Below are 20,000 nucleotides of genomic sequence, written 5' to 3'. Positions count from 1 at the left end.
AGTAACTATCAAACGAAGGCACAATGTCTGGAAGGCGATGGTGTAGAAATCAGCTTATTCCACACAAGACCTATTTATACACTATCGAACACAATACAGCTTACAGACGCTCGGATAATTCCCATTGTCTGGGAATTGAAAATCCAGCTTTACCTGGGTTTATAGAGGTCGCCCAAGGCCACATACTTGCCTTCAACACAATGGAAACCACAACAATTGTCTGAATCTTCCTGGTGCATGTATTTTATGGTCGGTGAATTGATGCATCAGGTGAAAGGAAACGTGCTTAATCGTTTCTATTCAACGCGAAGATTGATCCCATGTTCCTAGATTGTGAGACGGGAACGTAAACCACTGTGTGTATATATAAATATATATATATATATATATATATATATATATATATATATATATATATTATATATATATATTGTAATGTGACGGTAAAGCGTTGGTGTTCGGCTGTTTCAAAAGCTGGGGGCAGGGCCTCGTCACATAACAAAAAAAAAGAGAAGTTTGTCCTTTTGTCTGTGGTAAGGTAATGGGAAGACACACAAAACACAAAGTATAAACAATGAAATTTTAATTACTCTAGAAAACAAGATATGAATAAAGACAATCTCGTAAAATTCAAAACAAGTCAACAAACAAAACAACATGAATAATTACTGGCAATGAAAAGTTACTCTAAGACAAGTAAGTGCAAGTTAAAATAAATCAAATAAGTGAGGTGCTGGGAATACTGGCTTCAAGCTGCCACCTCCCTTAGTACACGACAGCCAGGGCTTAGTCTACTAGCGAGAGATGTCAACTCCAAGGAGCACAGAGATATTCTGAGGAGTCAGCGTGCTGCTGGCCCAGACGTCGACTCATGGTGGTGGCGTGAGTGCAGGTGCGGCGAGACACCAGCCAATCAGCAACAGGCAGGCAGAGAATGAGCAGTTTGCTGGTTGACGGCGGGCGGTAGCCGGTGTGTCTGGTGGTGCACTGGTACGCTTTGCTTCCTGGGCAAAACGTTTGGCGATACTGGTGGACGTATCTTCAATATAGTATCTTGTACTTGAAAGACGTAAATATGTAGGGAAGAGCAGGCTCAATCTCTCTTGAAAGAGATTGTCGTCACAATATTATATATATATATATATATATATATATATATATATATATATATATATATATATATATATATATATATATATATATATATATATATATATATATATATATATATATATATATATTATTAAATATGACCGAAAAAGTAAGATTAATAATTCTAACACGAATTTTCTCTATGTTTCTTATATTTCTTTTCAATGTTGATGGTAACTGAAAAATCAAATAAAATCAGAATTGATTTTTCAGTTACCATCAACAGTGAAAAGAAATATAAGAAATATAGAGAAAATTCGTGTTAGAATTATTAATCTTACTTTTTCGGTCATATCAAATAATATATGTCTACAGGAAACACTGCTACCAAAATATACTAATATATATATATATATATATATATATATATATATATATATATATATATATATATATATATATATATATATATATATATATATATATATATATATATATATATATATATATATATATCCTAGCATTACTAATTCAGCGGTTAAACATTAACTAGGGATTTTTAGCAGCGTCATATGCAATTTTTCTTGTAGGAAAACAATTTACAATTCTCTCAACTACGCCCAAAAAAGTTATTCTAAATAGCAGTAATTATCCAAATTTATGAGAGCCTCATTATTTATGCTAATGTTCATCGCTGAAATATTGTAAACTTTTGCTGTATTTAAGGATACGCCAGATGTATCCGCCAGATGTATTCGCCAGATGTATCTCACTTGTGTTTGGTGGTTTAAGACATTCTTTGTGGTGTGGTGATTCAGTGGTTCAACAGTTTGTGGTGTGACGATTTAGTGGTTCAAGACTTTCTTTGTGGTGTGGTATTCAGTGGTTCAACTCTTTGTGGTGTGTTATTCAGTGGTTCAACACTTTCTTTGTGGTGTGGTAATTCTGTGGTTCAACACTTAATTTATGGTGTGTTATTCAGTGGTTCAAGACATTCTTTGTGGTGCGTTATTCCGTGGTTCAACAGTTTGTGTTGTGTTATTCGGTGGTTCAAAGCATTCCCGCTGGTGACACCAGTTTGACACATTACAATATTATAACCCCAACACATCAAGGAAATGCTGAGCGCTACACTAGGTGATACTTCACAAGGTGATCCAGTGATTGGCTGTCAGTAATCTTGAGGTAATCATTTGCAGGGGCTCCTCGTTTTTGGGTTGCTGTTGGCATCACCCTACGATGCTTCGTTAGCCTAGGCTGCTACACGGATGGTCAGATAGCAAGCGGCTGAATTGCTGAAACCAAATCAGACTTTTGGATTCCTGAAGGTTGTGAAGTGGCTGCTCATGCAGCACGAGGTTATATCGCTGACATCTCAGACCAAAAGGCTCTGATCACACTAGACTTCATACATGTTTTAAACATGATGAGAAGAGGTGCAATTTTCAGTGCTGTCCATGACAGTTTCCGGCGAATTTATCCATTCATCACATCATATTACAGTGATGAATCGAAACTACTTTCTGATGAGCACGAAATGACATCAAGTGAAGGGGGATCGAACAAGGTCATAATTTACCTCTTCTGTTTCGGTTATTCTTAAAGAAATCACCGAAGGTTTATCCAAAGAGTTCAATATATGGATTTTGGACGAAGGCTCTATAGCCGGCCCCTTAGAACCTCCTCTTAGAGGACATTAGAAAAATATAGGAACACGAAGTATACCTGGAACCTCTCCATAAACTACTCCAAGTCTTAAATTTGTTTCTCATACCTAGACATCATAAAGTAAAAATAAGTGTACACCAGTTGCAGGCGATGAGTCACAATAACGTGGCTAAAGTATGTTGACCAGACCACACACTAGAAGGTGAAGGGACGACGACGTTTCGGTCCGTCCTGGACCATTCTCAAGTCGATTGTGACTTGAGAATGGTCCAGGACGGACCGAAACATCGTCATCCCTTCACCTTCTAGTGTGTGGTCTGGTCAAATAAGTTCCTTATTAAGACTGCTCAATAGCTCAGTCGATAGAGCTTTGACCTCACACACCTGGGGGGTCTATAGTTCGAGTCTCCCAGAGCCCAGGTGAGTGGAATTATAAAGTAAAATCCGTCTTGCCTTTAGTCTTTAATCAGACCCTCTGGCAACTCTCTCCTGAGGAGCTGTCGGACCTAAAACCATCGACGAGATCGGTGATAAGAACGCCACAGACTTCTAGAAGATGGAAGGTGCTATTAGTGTCATCAATACTAATGCCGCCTTTAATCTCCACACACAAGATTCCCCCAGACACCTGCCTTAACCAACTCAGCCACGATGGGCTAAGCGAGCACCAACTACTGAATTCGTTGGAAGGTTCTGAAGGCGCTGACCCGGAGAGGGTCTCGATCCAGTATCCAAGAAGAGGCCTCCAGAGCGCTAAACCGTTACCTTAGGCCAGAGTGTGAGCGGGTCGACGATAGAATCCTGGTTGGGCTCCGGTTCCAGGCCCCCCAGAACATCCCAGTGAATTCTGTAGAGTTCCGGGTTTAGGTCAAGTTTAGGTTAGGTTAAGAGTTCTACGTTTAGGTCTTCAGAACCGAGAGTTGTTGTTAACGATTCGCCACCTGGAACAAAAAGTTCCAAGTAGCACGGGCTATGGTGAGCCCGTATTTAACTTATTTTTGAGAGAGAGAGAGAACAGAGAGGATTAAGGAAGGAACTCTGGTCCAAGTCATTCCATTGAGATATATATATATATATATATATATATATATATATATATATATATATATATATATATATATATATATATATATATATATATATATATATATATATATATATATATATATATATATATATATATAATGACTTTTTCAATCACAAATTCAGAAGGGATAAAATGTTACATTGGTGATGTTAAAAATTTCGGAACCGCATCCTGCTTTCTCAAACTTTTCCCCAGAAATTCTTTTGTCTCTCCTGGCAGCTCTTATTTCCATAAGTTTGTTTCAGCAACATCTGTGCAATTGCAGACATTATCGGTAAAACACTTTTCATGTTATTTATATTTCCGATAATGCTATATCCAATTTTTGTAATGTCAGTTATGCTTATCTCTAAACATGAAAGTATTTTTATATATTACGAGGCGTTAAAGGGTAATTATCATTTTTATATCAGATAATATATATATTATCATTATTATATCATTTATATCAGAAAAGGGCATTTTCTCATCAATAATGTTTACAGACAATTTCTTGAATTTTTTGCAATGATTCAATCACACAAATGCTTGTTCTATGAAGTATTTTTTGACTATGACTTCACTATTAAGTCATAGTCAATAGACTGATTATCTGACTGATATCAACAGATATCAGTCAGCTCTAGACTGATATCAACAACAACTTATTTGTGTGGCGTTATATGAGTTAGTTTGAAGATCGTAGAATTAAATGGGGGTAGTTATCAAGAACAATTTAGGTTCTTTTATTTTAGGGAACAATTTATTTTACAATTTAGGGAACAATTTAAGTAATTATTGCATTGTGAACGACATCTCTAGATTTCTGGAAAACAGCCTTATCATTAAGACCCGGCGATACTTGCAGTAATTTCGTTCAGATATCGTATCCAGTTTAAGTCCTTTGCAACTATATCTATCATATATCACGTTCAATAGAGCATGTGTGTGCAATATTAGAGCTCAGCGACTCTGTACCTCTCACGATCTTTGCAATATCATACAGGGACCCCTTAGAGCCTAGTTTCTTTATACAGATATCGTTGTTATCTCGTAGATATCAGATCCTATATACTGATGCAGACGACGAGTCACAATAACGTGGCTGAGGATATAATGACCAAACCACATATTCAAAAAAATTAAGAAACGCCAACGTTTCTTAATTTATAGATGTATGGTTTGATTATCTTTGTATTGATATCATTCATTTATCAGGTGCACTTACAAAAAATTGCTATGCATTAAAAAATTATTAGCTAAATTATTTGTTTAGCTAATAATCTAAGTAATTCAGTTTTATCGTCTACAGATCATGTCTCGATCAATAATATCGTTCAATATTTTTTTTTTTTTTTTTTTTTTTTTGAGATATATACAAGAGTTGTTACATTCTTGTAGAGCCACTAGTACGCGTAGCGTTTCGGGCAAGTCCCTGGAATACGATCCCCTGCCGCGAAGAATCGTTTTTTCATCCAGGTACACATTTTACTGTTGCGTTAAACAGAGGCTACAGTTAAGGAATTGCGCCCAGTAAATCCTCCCCGGCCAGGATACGAACCCATGACATAGCGCTCGCGGAACGCCAGGCGAGTGTCTTACCACTACACCACGGAGACTGTAAATATCGTGAAATCCCGAGATGTATCGTAAATATTGTGCGGTTATTGCACATCTCAAGTGTCACTTCACTCAAGATTGAGCAAACAAGGACATTCGTAATTCACGAACAAAGACACTAATAACATAATAGAGTTAAGAACACTTTAACCCGCCAAACACACACCGAAACTACAACATTGCTACAACGTTCAAACAAGTTTTAACACCACCTAACCAGTTATAACAACCAATATAGCAAGTTGTAACAACGTTCTAATACGTCATAAACACGTTAAGCCAAGATGTAACAACTTTATTACAAGTTGTAACAAACAGAAAATAGTGAGTTACGGTTTGTATTTCCAGGGTTCAAAAAGGTTTTAAAATTGTTAAAAATAGAATGCGCTAAGGTGAGCGGGGTGGGCGAGATTAACTCAAACTCAGCTTCAAATACAGGTATATTAGAGCTTAGTTGGTCAAGATATCATTTAACCTGTCGAAAGAATTTTTTTTTTTAATATTATTATTTTCTACCACAGACGTGGCCAGACATTTACAATGCTAACCATCATATATACATTTTATTCTGTCCTCCATGGACAGGGGTGAGAGATCTGTTAAACATATAGTTCAGTGATGTATTGAACAATCAACCACATAATGTGATTGTAGTGCTTTTAACTACACGGTTGAGGGTTGAAAGGCGGGACAGTGAAGCTGTAGCTCATCCCCCAACAAGACCAACTATGAGACTACAACTACGTGAGTACAATTTGACCTGATCAGTCACCTTCGTCTTGACTGTAATCACTGTCAAGTGATTACTTCTTTCGTCAAACGTAATCCCCCAAAACCCCACAATTCCACTTAGTTTGACCCACACTGTAAATAGGTAAACAAATAGCAGTAAATAGGTACCTGGGAGTTAGACAGCTGCTACGGGCTGCTTCCTGGGGGGGGGGGACAAAAAGGAGGCCTGGTCGAGGGCCGCGGGAACGCTAAGCCCCGAAATCCTCTCAAGATAACCTCAAGATAATTGTCCGCCTCTGAGTTCGGCAGCTTTCCTTCGGCTGAGTTCGGCAGCTTTTCTTCGGCTGAGTTCGGCGGCTTTTCTTCGGCTGAGTTCGGCGGCTTTTCTTCGGCTGAGTTCGGCGGCTTTTCTTCGGCTGAGTTCGGCGGCTTTTCTTCGGCTGAGTTCGGCGGCTTTTCTTCGGCTCAGTTCGGCGGCTTTCCTTCGTATTGAGAATAACTCGTGATTCGTCTTGTTGAGATCCTCTTACACCTCTGTACCGCTCTTGGTCAATGTGTATTCCCTAATCCGTAGTCTCATCACCTCTGTCACTGCCCTTCACTGTCTGATGTTACCTGAAAAAATAAAAAATCCACGGAAGTGTAGATGAGAATTTATATGACGTGTATGACTAAGACCTCTGAGCCTCAGTAGTAGTCAGGGGGAAAGTCGACAATACCAGTTTGACAGCAGGATGCTGCTTCTGGAATCTTTCCTTATTAAGACTTCTCAATAGCCCAGTCGACAGAGCTTTGGCCTCACACGCCTGGGGTTCGAAGTTCGAGTCTCCTAGAGTCCAGGTGAAGGAAATTATCAGAAACAGTTTGTTCTCAATCTTGGCTTTTGATTAGAATGGCATTCTTAAACCGGCTCTTATTTTTAATTGCATTTAAATTCATATTTTTTTTCCTTTGTCAGGCTTGACAGCTGAGTGAACAGCGCTTCGCATTCGTGGTCCTGAGGTTCCTGGTTTAATCCCCGGCGGAGGCGGAATCAAATGGGCAGAGTTTCTTTCACCCTGATGTTCCTTTTCACCTAGCAGTAAATAGGTACCTGGGAGTTAGACAGCTGCTACGGGCCGCTTCCTGCGGGTGTGTAACGAAAAGGAGGCCTGTTCGAGGACCGGGCCGCGGGGACGCTAAGCCCTGAAATCGTCTCAAGATAAGATTGTCTCTTTTCCTAGCTGTTACTCTGTCTGTCTGACGATTAGTCTGTCTGATTACCACTCTGATTTTCTACCTTTCTGCTCACCTGCCCTTGTGTGTGTCTATCAGTTGTCTCAGTTTCCCTGACTGTTCGTCACAGTGCTTGCTTGCTTGGGGTTGTAGGGAAAAAGGAGTAGATTGTTTCAAGCGTAGGCTAGACATATATATATATATATATATATATATATATATATATATATATATATATATATATATATATATATATATATATATATATATATATATATATATATATATATATATATATATAAATGAGCTTGGGTGGCAATAAATAGGAGCTGCCTTGTATGGACTAATAAGTCTTCTTCAGTTACCTTTATTCTTATGTTCTAATGGGTAAGGGTGGAGGGATGGGGAAAGGGAAGTAAGGTAAGTGTCAGGGAGAGGTGGGGAGGGTCCTGGAAGGGTGTGGAAAAAGGGAAGGTCGTGGGAAGGATGAGTAGAAAGCCAAAACAGCAGCGGACGATGAGTTATATTAATTGATCAGGAATAAAAATTCACATAAATGACAGAATTTTCAAAGCAAAAGTTACCTTAGCCAAAATACACAAAAAATAGCAACCTTGGTACATATTCAGACCTATGCCTATTGAAGTCTTCAGTGCGGTAGCTTCTAAAATACTCTTCAGTCCTTTTTTGTACAATGAAGGGGATAAAAATCATGCAAAAACTATAATGTAAAACAAGGCCGCAAAAAGCTCTTCATGATGTTATGAAGATTTATACAACAATGTATAAATTCATGGTCCAAAGTTGTCCAATTCTTACGAATTCTTAACCATAAACAAACGCTCATATTCAGGAAAATGCTTATGTACCTAAGGAGCTCTTACACACCAAGATAAGTCTGTAGTTATTGTCCTTCAGAAGTACTAAACATCACACATATGTAACTCAACTGCATATATGTGTGCAGTTGAGTTACATATATTGAGTTATATATACGGAAACTGTCACATCCAAGAGGTCGCCTGACGCCCAATTCCCGATGGATGACACACTCAGAGATGTAGTAGATGACTCAATAACACTTGGTTAGTGCCATCTAAAAAAACAGAACTCCCAAATGGCCAAACCCATCTTCTAATATTGTCTACATTCCCCCCTTAGAGAAGAGTGGCCTTGAGCTTTCTCCTTGAAATAGTTCCTATCCCCAAAAACGAGCCCCCCTATCCCACCAATGGCTCGTCAATCCTAGCCACAAAGCGACCCCCACAAGGAGGACTTTGGGGAGGATGGTTTAGGCGGTAAATCTTGGAGGAGCAATATTATCCAAACTTCGGGCAATTCCATCGGTCATTTAAGTTCAATGCGACAAACTTGGAATAGAAAAACTTGAGACAAACGTGTCTAAGCTCTTGATCTGGGGGGAAGTTCCGACAGGGAGAAAAATGGTTATTGTGTAGAAATCTCTCGTTCGGACTCGGGGCGTACTAATCCACGCTTCTTTTGCGAAAGCTCCTCGCTATTGGTCGAGACAATACAGTTGTGTACTGAATATGTCATTCTCTTCCCCCTCTCTCTTATCACCTTTCTTCTGTCTCCTTGCTTCTCTAGCTTTCTCATCCTCTCAATATTCCCCCCTTCTTACACTTCTCTCTCCTCACCTCTCCTCTTCTTTCTTCCACAACATCTCTCCCCCCCCCCCTTCTCCTATCTTCCCCTATCCTTCCTTATCTCCCACTTCATCATCATCTCTCTCTCTCTCTTTTCCTCTCTCTCAGAAAATTAAATATTACCAGGATTTGAAAAAAACAGCTATAACCCCCACAGAAAACTCATCACCAATTTCAGACTTCATTAAACTCGCAGGCGGGTCGATATAGATGCCGACAATTCTTAAAGAGGGCCGGGGCACTTGGGCCGACCCTGACTAAAGTTAAGGTTAACACCTCGGGTTATATTTGCTCATAGGGACAAGGGGCCCACTAGCTGCGTGGCAGGAGCAAGGGGGCCCTGGCACCGTGGCAGGGACAAGGGGCCCCCCCAGTAGCGTGATAAAGGTACCCTTGGAACAGAACCCAAACATTGGTGCTAAACTTCCCAGCAGATAATTCCTCAGTGGGCCCGCCGTCTGACCCATGTTCTATCAAGGCCCGACAAATTGAGTTCCATCATCACTCAGCATGAGTAACAACCCCCCCCCCCTCCCCCCTCATAGTCCCTCGCCTCACACGCATAAACCACAGCAGTATGAGTGGTAATACCCAACTTACATCCACATTAATACACTCAAGGTTCAACTGAATATATATATATATATATATATATATATATATATATATATATATATATATATATATATATATATATATATATATATATATATATATATATATATATATATATATATATATATATGGGGGTACCACCTCTGGTTGCGTTTAAGGGACCCTCGAAAGTAGTTAGAAGCACATAAAGTTAATACTATGAGATCAACAACGCCAGCAATGCGGTCATATTTAATCACAATAAATATGTATATATATAATATGCAAGGGAACACGGTTACACAACTAAATGGTTACAATAGATGAACATTAAGCGGGAAAACAAAGGACGTTTGTTTCCTAGAGGCTGTAGATTTCTTCGAACTCCTCCGACGCCGGGCAGGAACTGAGGATGAAATTGGTCATTCCCCCTCTGGATCACCACACTGAGGTGCTGGTAAAGGAAGCTTGCCGCTTTGGGGTCTCTTGTTGTTTCGATGAACCTGGAACCCGGATTCATGACAAGCCTCCTTCCTTTTCCATGGACCAAGGGTCTCGAATTCAGTAGAAAGAAAGTTGAATTCGTGTTGATCTAATTCCCTGGACTTGTTTGCTATTTCTGTGTATGGCAGCGGCTCCTGTTTGCCAGAGAGGGTCATGTATATAGATGCAAGGGTGGATACACAAGTATAGTCCGAAACCAATTGTCTGTCATTTCTCCATTGGTGTAGTGTGATTCTGGAGCCCCTTAAGGCAGTTCGGCGTTGACTTCAACGTCGTTCTGGCAGCTCCAGTGACGGCGCTGGAACCAAATGTGTTGGTGTTGACCTTTCCATTGGACAATTTCAAGATAGTGAGAGGGGGGTAGCCTGCTGCATGGGTAACAGCTTCTCCTCCATATCTAACTACCCTGGCTTTGCTCGACAACCCGAGCGTAACTCCATAGTCTCCTGAGGCTGCAGAGACATACTAGTGTAATTGCATCCAGTCAAGCAGCAAAGGCAGTATGAGTACGGTATATTAGGCTACGAGGCTCTCTCTCTGCTGGACATTAGGCAGAAGCACGACTCCTCTGGATGATGTCATTGACTTCATCGTTGTGTCTTGTGTGCCAACCTCCTGATTTTCCGCAGTGCAGGTTACACAATCCATATTCATCTGCCATACTGCAAATACACCAGTATAAAGTGTGCCTCGGGGCAGCAAGGTGGAGGGCAACAGCAATACGGAGCTGCTGCGGGCCTAGACATGTGTCTCTTCCAGACATAGGGACTGCCAAAAGAAAATTCCCTGCATGTGGAGCACGCACGAATGTGAGGTAGGCATGGTCACTGGTGTCTGTTGTGGCCTCCAGCAAAGCTGTGGTTTCTTTGTTTATGATGTTGATGTCCCAACTGGATTATTTGTTGGTTTTCACTATGGTTGGTCTGGGCGCTCAGCCTGCCAGGGTATCTAATGTGCTGCAGTCTGTGCAGTGGGGGTCCTGTATCCACCTGGACTTACCCAAATTGTCTGGTAGAATGTCCTTGACCAGGTCATCCGATGCCGAGGAAGATGATAGGAAGGCTGCGACAGCAATTTGGATGGCAGTGCGGACACCAAGGTCACCGAATCTTCCACGAAGAGTTGCCTATTTCTACTATTGCAGGAAAGGCTGATGAATTTTCTCCAGCAAGGTGTTTAGAAGGGTGTAATGCTCTTCAAGTTTTGGGCTGTTACAAGCTGGGGCTCACCTCAAGAAGTATATTAGTCTTGGAAGGGAGAGGTATCTGGCGAGGAGATGAAAAGTATCCCGAGTATCCATATATCACCAATGCTATTGTCCCTAGTTCATAGGTAGGAGAGTTTCTGGCCATGGTTCTCGTCAATACTGCTAGACCCAATAGGAGCCCCGTGGAGAGTGCTGCTTGAGGGCCAACTACAGACTACAATCAAGACAGATTTTACTCAATGATGTTTGGGTCTGTGGAGGCTACTTCACACTTGGAGGAGTCTAGGGAGAGGTTATGAGAGATGGTTGGGGGGAGGGTTGGTGGTGAGAGGTGCTTGTGATGGGGAGGAGGGGTGGTGTTGGTGCTTCTGGTGGGGGGAGAGGGGTTGATCGTGCCGATTGTTGGGGTTCTGGTGGAGTGGGGTTGGTGGAGGGGGAGCTCTCTCTCCCTGTGTCACCCTTGCCTCTACCTCCCCCACCTCTCTCTCTCTCTCTCTCTCTCTCTCTCTCTCTCTCTCTCTCTCTCTCTCTCTCTGACACGCCTCCGAGACCATTTTTCACAACACATTTCACTGTTTATTGTTGATTGAAAATAATTCACCAGTAAAATAAATGATTGTTTTATCTAAACCGATTAATCAAAGTTCTCGATTAATAATACAAAAATAACTCAGTGTATTTTGTTTGTTTGTTCCGTCACTTTCCCCACCAAAAAAAAAAAAAAGTGACAAAATAAAATCACTACGTTATAGCATTGGATCTCTTTGCAAGTTGCAAACAGTTTCCCGGCGGCAAGATTGGCAACCTGGGGCTGACCCGCCACGTCCTTGCAACAGGAAAATCGCACATCGCGCGCTGCTAATATTGCATGCAAAGTAGGCCATGATGGCCAATTTCAGGACCTCAAGATTCATGGAGACTCTCTCTCCAATATTCTCTTATTTTCTTAAGTTTTCTTCCTTCCACACCTTTATCTTTTTTGTATTATTTCTTTCCTCTATTCTATCTACTCTTATTTCCTTTGATTCTCTCTCTCTCTCTTTCTCTCTCTCTTTCTCTCTCTCAAGTTTCTCCACTATATGTATATTGCAATGATCTCAAATTCTCAAATTATGTTGTTCTCTATTGGTATCTTATTGGTCTATTGGTATCTATTGGTATCTTATTGGTCTATTGGTATATTCGCTCCATTACTTCAGTATCAGGTATCTTTTCTCTCCTACACCCCCCCCCCTCCACACACACACATTCGTAATGGGTAACTATTATATTCTGCGTGCATGTGACTGTCATTAAATATTTACAAACATATAGCAACGCTTGTACTTATTATGATATTATAAATATTATAAGATATAGAGAGAGGGAAGAGGGTGAGGGGGGACGGGAAGGAGGGAGAGGGGAGGAGGGAGAGGGTGGGGGGGGGGGGTGAGGCGGGAAGAAAGAGGATGAGGGTGATCTTGTATACCTCTTGTGTTCACTTATATTAGAAACAGGATAGGTCCGAGTACAGAACCCTGTGGGACTCCGCTGGTGACATCACATCATTGTGAGGTCTGACCCCCTCACAGTAATTCTCTGTTTCCTATTGCTTAGGTACTTCCTTAACCACTGAAAGATCCTACCAGTTAGTTCTAAATGTTTCCCCAACTTATGCAACAGCCTCTTATAAGGTACTGTGTCAAAAGCTTTCTGACAGTCCAAGAAAATGCGGTATTCCCACCCTTCTCTCTCTTGCTTAATCTTTGTCATATGGTCGAAGGATTCTACTAAACCTATGAGCCATGACTTTCCATCCCTGAACCCATGCTGGTGGTGTATGAGGAAGTCCCTTTTTCTCCAGAGGTGTTACTGGAATTTTTCTCACGAACTTCTCCATTACCTGACATTGTATACAAGATTGGGACACTGGCCTGTAGTTCTGTGTCATTTGCCTGTCGCTCTTTTCCGTACATTAGGTCTATATTAGCAACATTAGCTGTACAAAATGCCAGACGCCTTAGGCTAGCCTCACCCAAATTTGCAGGGGGGAATGGTCTGGGGTTCGGAAAGGACATAGGCTAGTTGGTGGAGGCCTAAGTTAAATGCTTTAAAAAATAAGAACAATTATAATCACCTCTAGGCCATTTTTATGATGTCGTCAAAGGGCGTCAAGCGTAAATGGGACGAATAATGTGGAAGAGAGAGAGGAAGCACAAAGATTAATCAGGTGTAGTGGGCGTCGTGTTTTGAGCAGTGTCGTCAACTTTGGCATCTATACGTTAAGGTCTTGTTCTTACTCTCACGGTGGGTAGAGTGAATAGTTCCGTAATTTGGGTGTTCATGGTGGGTTGCTCGGCTTTTATATGAATGCCATACTAATATATATATTATTTATAATATATATATATATATATATATATATATATATATATATATATATATATATATATATATATATATATATATATATATATATATATATATATATAACTGAAAACTCACCCCAGAAGTGACTCGAACCCATACTGCCGGAAGCAATGCATCTGATGTACAGGATCCCTTAAACACTAGACCAACACGACCGGACAAAAGAGGATGGCAGCCGAGGCTAATTCCCATCCACCCGCCGGCACTCTGATGGTAATCTTGGGCATGGTATTTTATCAAATCACCTCATTCTTTGGGGCACACGTGAGGAACACAAATGCGAACAAGCCTGAATGGTCTCCAGGCATATGTGCCTGGAGACCGTTCGCATTTGTGTTCCTCACGTGTGCCCCAAAGAATGAGGTGATTTGATAAAATACCATGCCCAAGATTACCATCAGAGCGCCGGCGGGATGATATATTATATATATATATATATATATATATATGTCGTACCTAGTAGCCAGAACGCACTTCTCAGCCTACTATGCAAGGCCCGATTTGCCTAATAAGCCAAGTTTTCCTGAATTAATATATTTTCTCTATTTTTTTTCTTATGAAATGATAAAGCTACCCATTTCATTATGTATGAGGTCAATTTTCTTTTATTGGAGTTAAAATTAACGTAGATATATGACCGAACCTAACCAACCCTACCTAACCTAACCTAACCTATCTTTATAGGTTATGTTAGGTTAGGTAGCCGAAAAAGTTAGGTTAGGTAAGGTTAGGTAGGTTAGGTAGTCGAAAAACAATTAATTCATGAAAACTTGGCTTATTAGGCAAATCGGGCCTTGCATAGTAGGCTGAAAAGTGCGTTCTGGCTACTAGGTACGACATATATATATATATATATATATATATATATATATATATATATATATATATATATATATATATATATATATATATATATATATATATATATATATTAGTACAGGACGACCTGCAGATTAATCATCTTTCAATATCCATAAAAATAACATGGTTCCGCCTCACAATTCCTCCGTTACAACCACGTAATAAAACTGAAGCAGAATTAATCCCAATATGACGGAAACGTTTACTAATATTTGGGCCACAATGGGCCTGGACAGATTATAATATTAATTGGAAAAACTATTTACAATAGCTGAATAGGATATTGAATTCTGGCAATTGCTCTATTTGAGTAAAAATTAGCTGATTTATCCTGATCAATATCCATTGTTATCCTGTCCCTGCATGTGATTCTTGGAATTTATACCATTATCCACTAATTAGTACATACTCTCTTTGAGTTAAGGTTACTGAATTCAATCCACCTAATAAATCATTGTTTTAATGTATAGTGGAATTAGGCTGGTGAATAGGGGGATCACATATTATCACAGAACTCTAAGTTAATGTTGAATGTAGGAGAATGTGAAGAATGTAGGTCCAGTGGCAAGACCCCCAATGAACCTGCAAATGTTGAATTGCATATGAAATTATCAGCAAAGGCTCATACAATTCAACAACATTTTATCAGCACACTTCTATAACCAGACTTTTTAGAAATGAAGTCTCCTGTGATGCACTTTTCTCGGTATTTCAAATGCGATTGAAAATATATAAATAATTGAATCGCCCGCAAACTATTCAACCCAAACGAGGCCGATTGTTTGATACCACAAGTCTTGTGAGTTATGTTTGTGTGAATATGTGTAATACCTTCAAGAAATGTATTTGCATTCCGCAAATCCATGAAATTACAAAATCAATCTTGCATGTAATGTAATTACAGGAAATAAAAAAAATCCAACTCAGACATATGAAAGGAAATTGAAATGACGACGTTTCGGTCCGTTTCGAACCCTGATGTGACAACGTTTCGGTCCGTTTCGAACCCTTATGTGACGACGTTTCGGTCCGTTTCGAACCCTTATGTGACGACGTTTCGGTCCGTTTCGAACCCTTATGTGACGACGTTTCGGTCCGTTTCGAACCCTTATGTGACAACGTTTCGGTCCGTTTCGAACCCTTATGTGACGACGTTTCGGTCCGTTTCGAACCCTTATGTGACAACGTTTCGGTCCGTTTCGAACCCTTGTGTGACGACGTTTCGGTCCGTTTCGAACCCTTATGTGACAACGTTTCGGTCCGTTTCGAACCCTTATGTGACGACGTTTCGGTCCGTTTCGAACCCTTATGTGACGACGTTTCGGTCCGTTTCGAACCCTTATGTGACGACGTTTCGGTCCGTTTCGAACCCCTTATGTGACGACGTTTCGGTCCGTTTCGAACCCTTATGTGACGACGTTTCGGTCCGTTTCGAACCCTTATGTGACGACGTTTCGGTCCGTTTCGAACCCTTATGTGACGACGTTTCGGTCCGTTCTAAAACCTAATATGAAGAAGGAAAATAAAAGAAGAAATTACTCTCGCATTTTTGTCTTTCATTTTTCCTCCGTGGGTAAATACTTCCACATTATTAATTACCTGTTAATTGCAATTAATTAATTGTAAGACATCTTCATGATTAGAGATGAGTTTAATTATGAGATGAGTACACAGGCTCAAGGTGTGATGTGAACACATTATCTTATGTTGTGACATTTGTTCATGTGTTGTGACATCTGTTCACGTGTTGTGACATCTGTTCATGTGCTGTATCATTTGTTCACGTGTTGTAACATTTGTTCACGTGTTGTAACATTTGTTCACGTGTTGTAACATTTGTTCACGTGTTGTAACATTTGTTCACGTGTTGTGACATTTGTTCACGTGTTGTAACATTTGTTCACGTGTTGTAACATCTGTTCACGTGTTGTGACATCTGTTCATGTGCTGTATCATTTGTTCACGTGTTGTAACATTTGTTCACGTGTTGTAACATTTGTTCACGTGTTGTGACATTTGTTCAAGTGTTGTAACATTTGTTCACGTGTTGTAACATTTGTTCATGTGTTGTGACATCTGTTCACGTGTTGTGACATCTGTTCATGTGCTGTATCATTTGTTCACGTGTTGTAACATTTGTTCACGTGTTGTAACATCTGTTCACGTGTTGTGACATCTGTTCATGTGCTGTATCATTTGTTCACGTGTTGTAACATTTGTTCACGTGTTGTAACATTTGTTCACGTGTTGTGACATGTGTTCAAGTGTTGTAACATTTGTTCACGTGTTGTAACATTTGTTCACGTGTTGTGACATGTGTTCACGTGTTGTAACATTTGTTCAAGTGTTGTAACATTTGTTCACGTGTTTTAAAATCAGTTCACGTGTTATAACAAATGTAATGCCTTATATCATCATTCCATTTATAGAAAGATTAAAACTAAAATTTATATAATTTTATTTGTCTCAAGAAATGTTTTAATGCATTGCCTCCCCAGAATTTTTTTTCTAATATCTTAAAAGATGTAATACTTGGTTGACTGACTGTGTTTTGTGCAAGTTTCAAAAATGAAGTTTATCTTTAAAACTGTTCTTATTACCATAGACTTTCACTTTATTTTTGTTAATTTTTCCTTTACTAGCAACTCGTCAAATAAGGAGAATTGGTGTGTCCTATTGTTCACCAGGTGAGCATTCAGCCCCACCTGCTTTTGTTTAATACTTTTCAGGCTTTTAAAATATTAATTAGCTTTTGTTTTTAAAGAGAAGATTCCACATCTTCTTAACTTAAAGAGTTAAGAAGATGAGGAATATATCTATTACTTCAAGAGCAACTTAACTACCTTCCAATATGTGTGTCAATACACATAGAAATCATAATATAACGTGATATATCAAATGAACAAATCCACATTTGTTCTCACCTACGAGGACTAGAACCCTATGAGGGTTCGTACCTACGAAGACTGTAGGTTTCATGAGGGTTCGGACCTATGAAGACTGTAGGTTTCATGAGAGTTCGGACCTATGAAGACTGTAGGTTTCATGAGGGTTCGAACCGTGTGGCAAGGAACAATATGTTTTAATCGTATCGCCGAGTTAAGCCCCGTTGGGTCGGGATAGTATCTGCGTTACCAACTGGGCAGCCGCTGCGTTACCTGGACACCTGTCAATTAACCGTCTGTTCCGACAGAGGTAACACTTCATACCTCCTCACGTGGTGTGACGTGTCGTCACGTGGTTTTCGTTCATTATATTCCAAGTAAACTCAAAATTATACGGTTCCCACAGTCAGAGTTTACATTATTTAGTACTATTAGTACCCATTTTTTTAAATTAAATATCATTCAAGTTAACATACTTTTGCGTATTACCAATTTTGTTAAGATATTAACTGGTATTTTGCTACTAACAAGTGAGAACAGGTAAAACATATCAATCAGGCAAGTATAATGAAAACAAATGAGAAAAAGGAAGCTTTTGCTTCATGCAGATCGGCGTTCAATCCCCGACCGTCCACAAGTGGCTGGGCACCATTCCTTTCCCCCCGTCCCATCCCAATTCCTTATCCTGACCCCTTCCCAGTGCTATATAGTCGTAATGGCTCGGCCCTTTCCTCCCTGATACTTCCCTTTCTCTTCTTCAGGGAGAGGGCCACCCCTGATTAGGAGTGAGTGGCCGCGGTAACTCTGTTTAGCAAGCGAGGTAAAGCTGCTCTCCCTCCCCCCCAGAGAACCCCTTCCTGTAGGGGGTATTCTCAGGGGAGAGAGACCTGCAGGGTCGTCAAGGTATTACAGTGAAAGCAGCGAGGACTCGAGCCAAGCTGGAGGAAACTCAGGTTCCTCCAGCTATGAGGGGCCTCGTAGCCTGGTGGATAGCGCGCAGGACTCGTAATTCTGTGGCGCGGGTTCGATTCCCGCACGAGGCAGAAACAAATGGGCAAAGTTTCTTTCACCCTGAATGCCCTGTTACCTAGCAGTAAATAGGTACCTGGGTGTTAGTCAGCTGTCACGGGCTGCTTCCTGGGGGTGGAGGCCTGGTCAAGGACCGGGCCGCGGGGACACTAAAACCCCGAAATCAACTCAAGAAACCTCAAGATAACCTCGTTTTTGTGTATTTTTCTTGTTCCAGCTTGTACCCCCGTGTAGGTGAAGGTGTTTGGGCAGAACAAAGGTTGTTCTGTCAACCCAACCTTCAACCATGTTGAAAACGGTCGTTGTTCTTCCCCAGCGGGCAGAACGAGTGTAACATTCAACGTTGATGCTTTGTTATCTTGAGGTTATCTTGAGATGATTTCATCAAGGTAGTTACATCAAGCTAGTTACTTAGTTACTTGTTACATCAAGCTTCCTCTATCTTACATGTTATATCTATGTTACAACTACCTTACTCTATCAGTCTTCATCCCAAATCTAAAGTCTTGACTCTACCTTATCCTGAGGTTATCTTGAGATGATTTCGGGGCTTTAGTGTCCCCGCGGCCCCGGTCTTCGACCAGGCCTCCACCCCCCAGGAAGCAGCCCATGACAGCTGACTAACACCCAGGTACCTATTTTACTGCTAGGTAACAGGCGCATAGGGTGAAAGAAACTCTGTCCATTGTTTCTCGCCGGCGCCCGGGATCGAACCCGGGACCACAGGATCACAAGTCTAGCGTGCTGTCCGCTCGGCCGACCGGCTTCTTTCATTCATCTTCATTCTATTCTTAAGGGGCTAACCTTAGGCTTCATTCATGGAGAAGATGCGAGACTTGGAGCAAACCATACTCATCCAGTATTGGAAATACCTCACACATTACACACAGAAATCACAATAGCGTGACCATGTCGTAGCTCAGTCGATAAAGGCAGCGTCTGGGATGATCTCGGACGTAGGTTCGAATCCTTGTCACGGCCCTTGTGGATTTGTTCACTACACACACACATAAAGATGAGTCATTTCCTCCTTCTATTTCGTTTATATCTCTTCTTTAGGTCTTGAATATGTTTGGGGAAAACTGTGTTTGGATTTTTTACCCTACCACAGACGTGGCCAGACATTTACAATGCTAACCAGCATACATACAATTTCTTCTGTCCTCCATGGAGAATATTAGTGATCTTTTAAACTTATAGTTCAGTGATTTGTTGAACAATCAACCCATAGCAGGTGATTGCATGCTTTTAAAATGCTAATCGAACAGACATAAATGCACAGATTTACGTTTGTCCTACATAAACAGTGTTCGAAGTGTCTTTTCGAGGCAAAAGGACTGATTGCCGGATAATTTTGGGTTATCTTGAGGTTATCTTGAGTTGATTTCGGGGCTTTAGTGTCCTCGCGGCCCGGTCCTCGACCAGGCCTCCACCCCCAGGAAGCAGCCCGT

At 40.6% G+C, this 20,000-nt stretch overlaps 1 protein-coding gene across 1 annotated transcript in view; it reads right to left on the bottom strand.

The window, feature by feature from the left end:
* Positions 1 to 11,510, bottom strand: part of LOC138371701 (uncharacterized) — a 14,311-nt gene extending 2,801 nt beyond the window's left edge. The window contains exon 1 of the mRNA XM_069336716.1: positions 11,388 to 11,510. Within this exon, the coding sequence (XP_069192817.1) occupies positions 11,388 to 11,510 (123 nt within the window). The remainder of the gene's footprint in view (positions 1 to 11,387) is intronic.
* Between the last annotated feature and the right edge of the window lie 8,490 nt (positions 11,511 to 20,000).

Source organism: Procambarus clarkii, chromosome 36 (assembly GCF_040958095.1).
Source record: "Procambarus clarkii isolate CNS0578487 chromosome 36, FALCON_Pclarkii_2.0, whole genome shotgun sequence".
Classification (NCBI taxonomy): domain Eukaryota; kingdom Metazoa; phylum Arthropoda; class Malacostraca; order Decapoda; family Cambaridae; genus Procambarus; species Procambarus clarkii.
The sequence above is the reverse complement of the archived record's forward strand: the minus strand, read 5'-3'. Positions and strand labels throughout refer to the sequence as shown.